This window comes from Hypanus sabinus, chromosome 1, assembly GCF_030144855.1.
Source record: "Hypanus sabinus isolate sHypSab1 chromosome 1, sHypSab1.hap1, whole genome shotgun sequence".
In the NCBI taxonomy this organism is placed as follows: domain Eukaryota; kingdom Metazoa; phylum Chordata; class Chondrichthyes; order Myliobatiformes; family Dasyatidae; genus Hypanus; species Hypanus sabinus.
The window spans coordinates 137,509,019-137,523,297 of record NC_082706.1 but is presented as its reverse complement, the minus strand read 5'-3'; the positions used below and the strand labels follow the sequence as shown (position 1 = coordinate 137,523,297).

General features: G+C 40.2%; 1 protein-coding gene and 1 long non-coding RNA gene across 3 annotated transcripts in view; one reads left to right on the top strand and one right to left on the bottom strand.

Moving 5' to 3' along the window:
- LOC132398022 (uncharacterized) overlaps positions 1-560 on the bottom strand; it is a 51,319-nt gene extending 50,759 nt beyond the window's left edge. The window contains exon 1 of the long non-coding RNA XR_009513507.1: positions 365-560. This is a non-coding gene — a long non-coding RNA (uncharacterized LOC132398022). The remainder of the gene's footprint in view (positions 1-364) is intronic.
- A 187-nt stretch (positions 561-747) lies between these two features.
- LOC132398003 (intermembrane lipid transfer protein VPS13B-like) overlaps positions 748-14,279 on the top strand; it is a 1,044,617-nt gene continuing 1,031,085 nt past the window's right edge. For both annotated transcript variants that reach the window (XM_059976892.1, XM_059976883.1), the window contains exons 1-3: positions 748-883; positions 3,766-3,930; positions 4,948-5,091. In XM_059976892.1, the coding sequence (XP_059832875.1) occupies positions 3,784-3,930; positions 4,948-5,091 (291 nt within the window). In that variant the 5' untranslated portion in view covers positions 748-883; positions 3,766-3,783. The remainder of the gene's footprint in view (positions 884-3,765; positions 3,931-4,947; positions 5,092-14,279) is intronic.

Below are 14,279 nucleotides of genomic sequence, written 5' to 3'. Positions count from 1 at the left end.
TGCGAAATGATAGAAGACCGGAGTGGGTGGGCGTTTGTAGGACTGAACTTTGCGACAAAGAGGACATTGTTTTAAACTCTTGAAGTTTCTTGGTTGTAAAACGAGCAACTCTTACCAGCAAAGATTGCATGTAGAATTCAAACTGGTGTGTGTTTGAAAAAGATCCCCTTACTCTTTCAAATGAATGCATGCCAGTGATAGTCCAGCGGTTAAAAACCCAGTTGCATTGCACCCAAAAACAAAATTCAAGAATAGATGGTGGAAAGCTGAAATATAACTAGAAACTGCTGTTAATCAGCCTCTTTGGAGAGTGAGAGAGACGAGACTTTAACGGGAACCGGGGAATGGATGAAAGGGGTGTTACCTCAGCCCCGGTTCAATGGAAGATCCTGTCAGAGGGTATCGGTCAGAGCCCCGGGCGGTAGGGGCCTCGAGCTCCAGTTCCCGGATACTGAGGAGTACTACCAACATCATTGGCCATTGCTATAACGTTTGTGTAAAAGATTGTTCACACTCGACAATCGTCCCGATTCCCACCATATATTTATTCCCTGAGCACCATACACATACGCCACCACCATAATATTCCCGCCTCTCACCACGAGCCGGGCTGTCGGAAATGACGCGCGCCCGTTTTTGCATCGCGTTGAACGCAGGTGGTGGCCGAGGTTGGAAGATCGCGCAGGCGCAGCCGCGCGGGAGCGTTGCGCTTCGGGATATTGGAAGAGACCGGCGTTGGTCCTCCTGTAGAGAATCGTTAGTGACAGCAGGAGGAGGATGTTGGAGGAAGCGGCATTTCAACGTGTGTTCGGAACTAGGCGCTAACTTTAGCTGGCCTGGCGGTTCCCGATGACAAGCCGCGCTCCTGTGATCTCAGGCGGAGGTGCGTCTCTTGAGGAGTTTTCTTGGGCCTTGTTCACACTATTCCTTAACCCCAGGGAGACCTGGTTTGACCCAGTGACCGGTTAAGGGGTGACGCATACCTCTGTACTTCGTTTATTTTTGTTAACTTACAATATACCTGAAACAACTTAACAACTGGTTAAATTGATCCCTCGTGTCAGCTCATATTGTGGGACCTGACTTTATTATATTTCGACATGTAAATTATTTATGACAGATGCATAGGATTGGCCGCAGTTCTGCGAGACCGATGCATTCGTTTTGCAGTCAGACCCAGCCGCAGTTAAGTGGCTTTCTTCCAGTATCAAAATACAATATGATCTTTAAATGCTGATTTCAACTTCCTTGGCTCAAGTAAACACAAAGTATACTTCAGATGCTGCGCTCAAGTCTGGTTCTGTAGAAGAAGCTGGGACCTGCTTACATTTGCTTTCCGGAAGCATCTACCTGTTGCTTAATGCCTTGAATCTTTATTGTTGCTAATTGTTTTCCAAATACTACGCATGGAAAACCTACCGTGCTAGCAAATTAAAATATGTTTGTTTTGTTTTGGCTATTTAAAAGTAATAAAGAACCAAATATCGGAAGAAGAAAATTCACGTGGCTCGTAGAAACCAATGTCCAATGCCGTTATCAGATGATACTTTCTCAGTGTTTTGGGAGTCATTCCGAGGAAGCTGCTGTTATTCTTTACTGAGCGAGGACATGGGAATATTGTATTAGCAAGGGGCAGAATATAGTTGCTTGGTATTTCAACTATCTAAATGTGCAAACATTGGCTGGCTCTGGCTTTGATGTTATGCACAAGAGCGAATATACCTCTAATTCAAACATGCCAGTATCATCACCACCATTGTTAAAAGCAGGCTGCTTGATTTATTATCGTTTTGTCAAATTACTTTAAAATAGAAACCTATTTCTCGATTAGCTCTTTTCTTGATGGTAGAGTCTGAAATTGAATTATACTACCTTCTCAGAACATTTGTGTTTAAAGTCTTTTTTTAAAAGTTCCATTATGTCACATCAAATGAGATCAAGTCGTCACACTATGGTATGTTTACTGAAGTGTGACTATTCATGTAAGATCTTGAATGCAGACAGGCAATCTGGCTGGGTTTGGGTGGGGTGTCAGACTCTTGCTCAACTCATTTGATCTCCATAAAAAGACTGTTGATTGAGAGCACAACATTTTGTGGCAGTTTGTTTCAGGACCAGGAGCAGGCCCAGGGCCTGGGAGTTCACATCTTAGTCCATTAGCAGCACAGTCATGTTTGCCAACTGCCATGGATAAGACTTATTAGTCTTATAATTGAATTTAGTATGTTTTGTTCTTCTGAGAAGTTGTTCAACAGTTGAATTCAAATTGATCAAGCATATATCAAATGTTAGGTTCTGACAGTACAGGGGTACTTGCTGATAGGCATGAACTGAATAATCCAAAGTGCCTGTCTCTGTTGGGTATTACTCCATAAGCACCTACCATTCCGCTTTGATGCATCAGTGAATAGGAGCTTTTGCAGAATTGTACAGTGTGTCCACAAGGACTAAGATAAGCACTGACTTCACTATTTCACAATCTGTTGTTCCCTATTGTTAGTGAGTTATAATTAATTTATATTATTGTTTAAATGCAAAGCCTTACTAGGGCAATGGTAGAATGACAGTGCAATACCTCATGTCTTGATTACATCAGCTAAACATGGTTTCCTAACCAGAAAGGTACTTACTATCTGGGTAAAAGTCCAAGTCAAAGACATCCCATGAATTGAGTAGCTGTACAAACAGTACTTTTGAGTTGGAAGTCATACCCTTGAAATAATTTTTGACTCACAAGAAAATGCTCTGTTTTAATAAATAATTGTTCAAAGTATATCTATCCATCTATATAAAACATCAAGAACAATTGTCAATCTACAGTCACAGGAGTAAACTACAGGTTAAGTACACCTTATCTGAAATGCTTGGGGCTGGAAGTGTTTTGGATTTTAGATTTTCTTGGACTTTGTAATATATAATGACATAGCTTGTGATCACCATAATTTCTGACTCTGAATTTATGTGCTACTGGGTAAGCAGTGTTTGTCTTATACTTGTTCGTCACACATGCTAGTTGATGTACTGTTGGATTTTTATCAGTGATGATCTTGGTAAACTCATCAATGAATTTCTCTGCTGCTTTGTGAATAGCAGATGCTTTATTACCACAAATCTTTAAAAAATTACTGCTGTCTCTTTTCTTGAATTTCTGCAACCAGCCTGCTGAATATCCAGTTACTATCAATTTTCAGTTCATTGTGGTAGATCTTTGCTTGTTTCCTGATCAGCATGCAGTTAAACATCATATATTCACTCTGCTGACAAATCCACTCCTTCAATACACAATGGAGATCTTCATTTATTTGCTTTATGCAGTGTTTTTCTATTTTTCTTTAAGTTCTGTTCATTACATTTGTGGGTCACTTCTCAGAACTGTCTGTGGCACACAGAGACCTGTGCGTCCCCTGGGAACCTTCTTAGTGCCTTGTGCAATTTTCCATTTGTGATGTCATGTCTGTGCTCAAAAAAAAAAATTTCAAATTTTGGAGGGTTTCTTATTTTGGAATCTCTGATAAGAGGTACTCAACCCATACATGAAAAATAATGTAGGGTTACTTCAGAAGCAATGTTTAATGGGCAATTTTCAACAATTATTTAGACCTCTTGCCAACTGAAACCACTTGAACAATGGCGTGCTAAGATAAAGACTAGAAAAGTATTCAACTGGAATTCATATTATTTTCAAATGGATGAATTCAGGTGAAATTGGAACGCAATATATTTAATGTAGTGATGGATGTTTCATTTTTATTTTTGTATTCACAGCAATAGAAGATTTACAGGATGTTGGAGTCTTACGTGACTCCAATCTTGATGAGCTATGTGAATCGTTACATCAAGAATCTGAAACCATCTGATCTTCAACTGTCATTATGGGGAGGTGATGTGGTGCTGAGTAAACTGGAATTGAAACTTGATGTGCTGGAACAGGTACGGACTTGGTTTCAATTTTAATTTGAATGATGATCACTGCTGTTTGAAGTAAATAAGTTTTAAGTTAACATGTTTTAGATATTATCTAAGTTAATAAGCACAAAAGATTTCAGATTGAACATAAGACTATAAGACATAGGAGCAGAATTAGGTGATCTGGCCCATTGAGTCTGCTCTGCCATTCAATCATGGCTGATCCTTTCCCCCCCTCCAAAGCCTCATACCCCAGCTTTTTTCCCGTAACCTTTGATGCTGTGTCCAATCAAGAAGCTATCAAGCTCTGCCTTAAATACACCCAACGTCCTGGCCTCCACAACTGCCTGTTGTAATAAATTCCATAAGGTCACCCCCCGCTGGCTAAAGAAATTTCTGTGCATCTCTGTTTTAAATGGACACCCCTCTATCCTGAGGCTATACCCTCTTGTCCTAGGCTCCCCCACCATGGGAAATATATTTTCCACACCTATTATGTTACAGCCTTTCAACATTCGGAAAGTTTCAATGAGATCCCCCCTCATCCTTCTAAGCACCAGCAAGTACACACCGAAAACTATCAAATGTTCCTCATATGATAACCTTTTCATTCCTGAAATCATCCTTATGAACCTCCTCTGAGCCCTCTCCAATGCCAGCACATTTTTTCTTAGATGAGGAGCCCAAAGCTGTTCACAATACTCAAGGCACTGGCCTCACCAATGCCTTATAAAGCCTCAGCATCACAACCCTGCCCTTGTATTCTAGACCTTTTGAAACTGTTTCCGATTTCAAACTTTTTTGGAATACTTACATTTATATAAAAAGTAACTAAAACTTTTCTGCTAAATTAGTGAACGTACCTTCACAGATACTATGTAGGCAAGGTATGTCCTGCTTCTTTACACCTTGCCACATAATAATATATACCTAATCATTTTTGTTTGAAATTTGAAGCCCTTTATTTCAATAGTTGATCATTGTATTGTATGTTGTTTTACAGTGAACAAAACATTTAATGTCAAATGTATTGTTTAACAGGAGTTGAAATTACCATTCACCTTTTTGAGTGGACAAATTCACGAGTTAAGGATTCATGTGCCATGGACAAAGTTGGGTTCCGAGCCTGTTGTTATCACCATAAATACTATGGAATGTATTCTCAAGCTAAAAGATGATGCACATGTAAGTTAGCATTGGATATTTATATTCATTATTATCAAAATGTGAATTATTTCCTTTAACTTTTGAATTCTTAAATTATCCTTTTAGTGAAAGCTACTTTTTAAAGCACGGATGGATAAGAGGAACAATAAGAAACAATAATATTTATTGAAATGGCCAACACCCAAGGAATATAGTCAAGTTGCTAGGCACAAATATTATAATTAAAAACTAATATTTTTTGATTTTATGTTGATGAGATTTTATGAATGAGGACTGTTTGAATATTGTTGAAATATGTGTAAAGTAGGTCAACATTGCAACAAAGTTAAGAAAAATCTTTTGTTTGGAATGGAATTGAAAACATACAGAATGTATCTACAGTTGGTCCCTTATTTATCAGCACAAGTTATTCCTGTGCTTATAGAATCATCATATGAGGGAATCAGTCAATATAATAATGAGATTAAACTGATATTCTGGAATTTTTGTTGTCTGGAAGATTTAATTGGAGAGTAAATATGGAATAACTACTGAATAACGTGGACAGTCTTTGTTTCTTTAAGTATCAATATTTAAAACCTAGGAAGAGTAGGAGTTAGAACAACGGGGATGGTGGGGGGGGGGGAAGGCTGTACAAGATTAATTAAAATGTGCCTTTGAAAAAGTTACCAAACTTAAATAGTTTTATAACAATTGTGTGGTGGGGTGGAGATATGTCTTTACCAGATGTTCCTTCCCACTGCTAGCTTGCAGGTCACCTTTGGGCAAGACGTAGCACCTGATTAGCTCCCCGATCAGGGTCACATAAAGCCATGGGAGCAGGTGGTGGATTGTCGTATGAGCAACCGGTGCATATCGCAAGTCTTGGTTATGTGACCACTGATGCCAGGCAGACAATTTCTGAGGAGTATTGATTGTGCCTGGGGTTACCAGTTTTGTAAAGACACTGCCCAGAAGAAGGCTATGGCAAACCAGTTCTGTTGAAAAATTTGCAAAAAAACAATGAATGTCATGGATGGAAGACCGTGATGGCCCATGTCATACGACATAGCACATAACGATGATAACTAATAATTTCATACTGTGAGTGATCACTCATCAGTTTTGAAGAAAATAAATGAATGCATATTGATGCTTGTATGTCAGAATTATGTGAGATGGTGTCACAACAATTGGGGTTGCAGGCACCATGAAGGGTAAAAGATTTTGGGAGAGCTAGTTGTAGGTAGTAATAAGAATTGAAAATGCTGTAAATAAATACTCTTCAGCTCAGGAACATCCCACATTCCAAAGACCTAGGGGTTAGAGTTTGTAAATTGTGGACATGCTATTTTGGTGTCAGAAACTTATGGACTGCCTCCAGTACATGACACTGTACATTTCAATGTACATATGATAAATAAAGCTAATCTTTATGAGGAGAGGATATGCTAAAACAGGTGAGATCAGCAACTGGAGTGAGGATGATTCCTGCCAAAAATTCCTATATGTTTTACTTCCTATGTGAAGGGTAATGATATAGGGTAGTATCGTGAAATGGGTTAAAATGTTCAAATGAGGGCATAAATGAGTAGTTAGCAGTAGATTTGAGAATAATGATTATTTAGCAGATCCTATGCTTGCTGTATTTTGTTGTTAACATATCTTTCTGTTAACCTTTCTCCCTTTAAGCTATCGTCCTTCTCTAAACCATTTTTTTTAGGTCAGCCTCTTAGCCATCAGCTCTATTCTCTGCTTTCATGACTTGGTGTCAGATTTTGTTTGTTAACGCTGCTGTGAAGCATCTTGAGTTGTTTTATTATGTTAAAAATTCTATATGGGTTCAAGTTATTATGGAGTTGCTCATTTTTATCTAGCAGGGAACAGACGAAGTATTGGATTAATCCGTCATCTGAAAGATAGCTTAAAATAAAATTGAATGTTTATGTAACACTGATAAAGCCAAACTGGAGTATTGTATACAATTTTGCTTACAGTATTTCAGAAAAAAAATTAAAGGTCTAGCAGGGTTGCATGATAGACTTGCTGGAAGTGTTTCATAGAAAGATAGAAACACAGAAAATAGGTGCAGGAGTAGCCATTCGGCCATTCAGTATGATCATGGCTGATCATCCAACTCAGAACCCTGAACTTGCTTTCTCTCCATACCCCCTGATCCCTTTAGCCACAATGGCCATATCTAACTTCCTCTTAAATATAGCCAATGAACCGGCCTCAACTGTTTCCTGTGGCAGAGAATTCCACAGATTCACCACTTGCTGTGTGAAGAACTTTTTCCTCATCTCGATCCTAAAAGTCTTCCCCTTTATCCTTAAACTGTGACCCCTCATTCTGGACTTCCCCAACATCGGAAACAAACTTCCTGCATCTAGCCTGTCCAATCCCTTTAGAATTTTATACGTTTCAATAAGATCCCCCCTCAATCTTTTAAATTCTAGTGAGTATAAGCCTAGTCGATCCAGTCTTTCTTCATATGAAAGTCCTGCCATCCCAGGAATCAATCTGGTGAACCTTCTCTGTACTCCCTGTATGGCAAGAATGATTTTCCTCAGATTAGGGGACCAAAACTGCACACAATATTCTAGGTGCGGTCTCACCAAGGCCTTGTACAACTGCAAAAGAACCTCCCTGCTCCTGTACTCAAATCCTTTTGCTATGAATGCCAACATACCATTTGCCTTTTTCACCGCCTGCTGTACCTGCATGCCCACCTTCAATGACTGGTGTACAATGACACCAAGGTCTTGTTGTATCTCCCCTTTTTCTAATCGGCCACCGTTCAGATAATAATCTGTTTTCCTGTTCTTGCAACCAAAGTGGTTAACCTCACATTTATCCACATTAAATTGCATCTGCCATGAATTTGCCTACTCACCTAACCTATCCAAGTCACCCTGCATCCTCTTAGCATCCTCCTCACAGCTAACACCGCCGCCCAGCTTCGTGTTATCCGCAAACTTGGAGATGCTGCATTTAATTCCCTTGTCTAAATCATTAATATATATTGTAAACAACTGGGGTCCCAGCACTGAGCCTTGTGGTACCCCACTAGTCACTGCCTGCTATTCTGTTTACTCCCACTCTTTGCTTCCTGTCTGCCAACCAATTCTCTATCCACATCAATACCATACCCCCAATACCGTGTGCTTTAAGTTTGATTACTAATCTCCTGTGTGGGACCTTGTCAAAAGCCTTTTGAAAATCTAAATATACCACATCCACTGGCTCTCCCCTATCCACTCTACTAGTTACATCTTCAAAAAATTCGGTAAGATTCGTCAGACATGATTTTCCTTTCCTAAATCCATGCTGACTTTGTTCGATGATTTCACCTCTTTCCAAATGTGCTGTTATCACATCTTTGATAACCGACTCTAGCAAAATTTTCCCCACCACCGATGTCAGACTAACTGGTCTATAATTCCCCGGTTTCTCTCTCCCTCCTTTTTTAAAAAGTGGGGTTACATTAGCCACCCTCCAATCCTCAGGAACTAATCCAGAATCTAAGGAGTTTTGAAAAATTATCACTAATGCATCCATTATTTCTTGGGCTACTTCCTTAAGCATTCTGGGATGCAGACCACCTGGCCCTGGGGATTTTTCTGCCTTTAATCCCTTCAATTTACTTAATACCACTTTCCTACTAGCATGTATTTCCCTCAGTTCCTCCATCTCACTAGACCCTCGGTCCCTTACTATTTCCGGAAGGTTATTTATGTCCTCCTTAGTGAAGACAGAACCAAAGTAGTTATTCAATTGGTCTGCCATGTCTTTGTTCCCTATGATCAATTCACCTGTTTCTGACTGTAAAGGACCTACATTTGTCTTGACCAATCTTTTTCTTTTCACGTATCTATAAAAGCTTTTACAGTCAGTTTTTATGTTCCCTGCCAGCTTTCTCTCATAATCTTTTTTCCCTTTCCTAATTAAGCCCTTAGTCCTCCTCTGCTGGTCTCTGAATTTCTCCCAGTCCTCAAGTGTGCTGCTTTTTTTTGCTAATTTATATGTTTCTTCTTTGGACTTGATACTATCCCGAATTTCCCTTGTCAGCCACGGGTGCACTCCCTTCCCTGGTTTACTCTTTTGCCAAACTGGGATGAACAATTGTTGTAGTTCATCCATGCGATCTTTAAATGCTTGCCATTACAAATCCACCGTCAACCCTTTAAGTATCATTTGCCAGTCTATCTTAGCTAATTCACGTCTCATACCTTCAAAGTTACCCCTCTTTAAGTTCAGAACCTTTGTTTCTGAATTAACTATGTCACTCTCCATCTTAATGAAGAATTGAGCCATATTATGGTCACTCTTACCCAAGGGGCCTCGCATGACAAGGTTGCTAACTAACCCTTCCTCATTGCTCAATACCCAATCTAGAATGGCCTGCTCTCTAGTTGGCTCCTTGACATGTTGGTTCAGAAAACCATCCCGCATACATTCCAAGAAATCCTCTTCCTCAGCACCCTTACCAATTTGGTTCACCCAATCTATATGTAGATTGAAGTCACCCATTATAACTACTTTATTGCACGCATTTCTAATTTCCTGTTTAATGCCATCCCCAACCTCACTACTACTGTTAGGTGGCCTGTATACAACTCCCACCAGCGTTTTCTGCCCCTTAGTGTTATGCAGCTCTACCCATATCGATTCCACATTCTCCAGGCTAATGTCCTTCCTTTCTATTGCGTTAATCTCCTCTCTAACCAGCAATGCTAACCCACCTTTTTTTTTCCTGTCTATCCCTCCTGAATATTGAATATCCCTGGATGTTGAGCTCCCATCCTTGGTCACCCTGGAGCCATGTCTCTGTGATCCCAGCTATATCATATTCATTCATAACTTTTTGCACATTCAATTCATCCACCTTATTACGAATGCTCCTCGCATTGACACACAAAGCCTTCAGGTTTGTTTTTACAACACTCTTAGCCCTTCTACAGTTATGTTGAAAAGTGGCTCTTTTTGCCCTGGATTTGCCTGCTTGCCACTTTTACTTTTCACCTGACTACTTTTTGCTTCTACCCTCATTTTACACCCTTCTGTCTCTTTGCACTTGTTCCCATCCCCCTGCCACATTACTTTAAAGCCTTCTGAACAGCAGTAGCAAACGCTCTCCCTAGGACATTGGTTCCAGTCCAACCCAGGTGCAGACCGTCCTGTTTATACCGTTTCAGGAATATAGCCCCTTCCTGATTACAATAGGTCTCCGTTCTTGAGAACTGTTTGTAACTTGAACAGTTTGCAAGTCAAAAATATGCCAGGGTGACAATATATTTAAATAAAAATATAGGCCAACTGAGGACAATGTGCAGTTAAACCAGGGCAATAAACCTAATTCAAATTTCTCTGCAAGATGCACTGATTTTGCCGCAGACAGGATTCCCACATGGTAGAAGATACTTACAATGCTGCTGAAACTGGTAATTTCATCTTGCAAGGTTTCCCAATGCTTGTTTGTAAGGTGGGCATTGATAACCTTACATTGATCTAAGCTGTAATCCATTGTTCATTTTTCAGCCCATTTCTCTAACTGATCAAGATCTCTTTTCATTTCATTATTGCCTGCTTCATTATCAATAAGACCACTAAATTAGCATCACCAGCAAATTTGCGAAGCATGCTATATACATTACATTCATAACCAAATAATTTACATAAATAATGAACAGCAGGAGTCCCACACTGACCCTTGGGGCACTTCAATAGCCACGGGCCTTCAGTTGGAGAATCAGTCTTCAACCATCACTTGATACTTATCATTGAGCCAATTCTGAATTCACCTTGTTAGCTCTCCCTGAATCCCATGTGACCTAACCTTCCAGGTCAGCCTGCCATGTGGAATTTTGTCAAAGGGCTTTCTAAAAGTTTATATAGACAACAACCACTGCCCTATCTACACCTAACCACTCAGCTTCCTGTTTCAAAAACTCCAAAGGATTCATCAGACATAACCTCCTCCACACAAAGCCATTCTGACTATTCCTATTACAGCAAATGAGAAAATCTGCAGATGCTGGAAATCTGAGCAACACACCCAAAATGCTGGAGGAACTCAGCAGGCCAGGCAGCATCCATGGAAAAAAATACAGTTGATGTTTTGGGCAGTAAACTTTTGGAGGTCCTGTATATTTGTTGATATACAATGTTGGAAAATGCATGGTCATGCACTTTGATACTAGAAGTAAATGGTCAGATTATTTTCTAAACAGGGAGAAAATCCAAAAATCTGGGATGATAAGGTACTTAGGAGTCCTGGTGTAGGACACCCTGAGACTTAACTTGCAGGTTGAGTCAGTGGTGAGGAAGGCAAATGCAATGTTAGCATTTCAAGAGGTCTAGAATACAAGAGCAGGGATGTAATGCTGAGGCTTTATAAGGCGCTGGTGAGGCCTCACCTTGAGTATTGTGAGCTGTTTTGGATTCCTCATCTAAGAAGAGATGTGTTGGCATTGGTGAGGGTTCAGAGGACGTTCACAAAGATGATTCCAGGAATGAAAAGGTTATCATATGAGGAATGTTGATAGAGGAGCGTTCACTTAAAATAGAGATGTGGAGAAATTTCTTCAGCTAGAGGATGGTAAATTTGTGGAATTTATTACAACAGGCAGCTGTGGAGGCCAGGTGTTACCCATAGCCCTCTGTTTTTCTAAGCTCCACGTACCTATCCAGGAGTCCTATCATATCTGCCTTCACCACCGTTGCTGGCAGTCCATTCCACACACTCACCATTCTCTGCATTAAAAAAAAGCTTACCCTGGACATCTCCTCTGTACCTACTCCCCAGCACCTTAAACCTGTGTCCTCTTGTGGCAACCATTTCAGCCCTGGGAAAAAGCCTCTAACTATCCACACGATCAATGCCTCTCATAATCTTATACACCTCTATCAGGTCACCTCTATCCTCCGCTGCTCCAAGGAAAAAAGGCTGAGTTCACTCAACCTATTCCCATAAGGCATGCTCCCCAATCCAGGCAACATCCTTGTAAATTGTCTCTGCACCCTTTCTATAGTTTCCACATCCTTCCTGTAGTGAGGTAACCAGAACTGAGCACAGTACTGCAAGTGGGCTCTGACCAGGGTCCTATATAGCTGCAACATTACCTCTTGGCTCCTAAACTCAGTACCAGTTAAAAGTGACATGAGTTTCAATAGATTAAAGGACAAGCCAGAAAAAAATATGATTACTTCAAGCAACACACACAAAGTGCTGAAGGAACTCAGCAGACCAGGCAGCATCTATGGAAAAAAGTACAGTTGACTTTTCGAGCTGAAATCCTTCGGCAGGACTGGAGAAAAAAAGCTGAGGAGTAGACTCAAAAGGTATGGGGAGGGGAAAGAGAATAACCTGGTGCTAGGTGAAACCTGGAGGGGGAGGGATGAAAAGCTGGGAAGTTGATTGGTGAAAGAGACATATGACATTGGAAGAAAGGAAAAAGGAGGAGAACACCAGTGGGAGACAATTGGCAGGAAAGGGATAACATGAGAGAGGAAAAAGGGATGGGAAGTGGGTGAAGTGGTGGGGGGGAGCATTACTGGAAGTTTAAGAAATGGATGAAATCGAAGTTTCATGCCATCAGGTTGGAGGCTACCCAAACAGAATATAAGGTGGTGTTCCTCCAACCTAATTGTGGCCTTATCACGACAGTGGAGGAGGCCATGGATGGATATATTGGAATTAAAATGGGTGGTCACTGGGAGATCCTGCTGCTTCTGGCGGATGGAGCATAGATGCTCGGCGAAGCAGTCTCCAAATTTGTGTCGTGTCTCACCGATATATAAGAGGTGCCTATATATATCTTGATCACTTGAACAACTTGTATGTTAGCCTTTGGTTACTTCTGTTGAAGTACACATAGGTCTCTGAATGTCAACACCACCCAATCTTCCACCATTCAAGAAATAGTCTGCTATTCACTGATGTGTACCAAAAGATCAGTACAGTGATGGAATTAGTGAAGCTGATACCTTACAGTTGTAATGACCCTGGCTCAGTCCTGATGTCTGGTGTTGTCTCTGTAGAGTTTACATGTTCTTCTGTGTGTTTTTAGTGTGTGTTTCTTCTGACTGGTCTTTTTTCCCTGCATCACAAAGACTTGGTTGGTCAATTGGCCACTGTAAGTGATTCAAGTGTGTTTTAGTAAATGGTGAAATCTAGTGGGCATTGATAGAAATGTAGGGAAAAATGTGGGGAGAATATCCAGCTGGAAAGACACAAGCGTATTTTCACATGCACAGTGATATGCATGAGGTAGATAACGATTGTTTCTGAACTTGAATAGAGAAGTTTTTTCTTCACAATTATGTCATGCTTGTTATGGAAAGAAAAGGAATAGACAGTTAGGATGGACTGGTCTTGAATTTTTTTGTAGAGTTAATGTAAGAGAGGACAATGTATGTAATTTATCTGTTTTTTCCAATGGCCTTTGGTAGAAACCTTATAATTAACTAATGAATAAAATCAGAGGACAAAACACAGAATGAATTCTAAACTGGCAATTCTTTGCCAGTATGAGCGTGTGTCTTTAATGTATTATTATCATAACATAGTGAGTAGTGGTGTTCCATCAGAACTGGCAGCACAACAGTGTTGTTACCTTGTAGCTTCAATAACATGGGTTCAATCCTGACCTCTGTGGAGTTGGCATGTTTCCCTCGTGATTGTATGCATTTTTTCTAGGGTTCCAGTTTTCTCCTACATCTCAACAATGTGCAGGTTGGGAGATTATTGTAGTGTGTAGCTGAGTGACAAAATTTGTGTGGAGGTGATGGGAATTTAGAGTGGTACAGTTATATAGCAAAGAAACAGGCATTCAACCCAACTTGTTCATTCTGGCCAAGATGCCCATCTAAATTAAAGCTATTTGTCTGTGTTTAGTTAACATTCCTCAAATCCTTTCATTTCTATGTACCTGTGTAAATTTCTTTAAAGTGTTGTCCTTATTCTTGTCTTTACCACTTCCTCTGGCAGCTTATTCTGTTTACCCACCACCCTCTGTATTGAAAACTTGCCCTTCAGATCTCCTTTAAATCTTTCTCCACTGACCTTAAATCTGTGCCCTCTAGTTTTAGATTCCTTTTTCTTTTACCTTATCTATACCCATTATGATTGTATAAATCTCTTTAAGATTACACGTCAATCTTTGTGGGGAGAATAAAATAGATTAGTGTAGTTTAGTGTAAATTGGGTGCTTAATTGTTGGTAT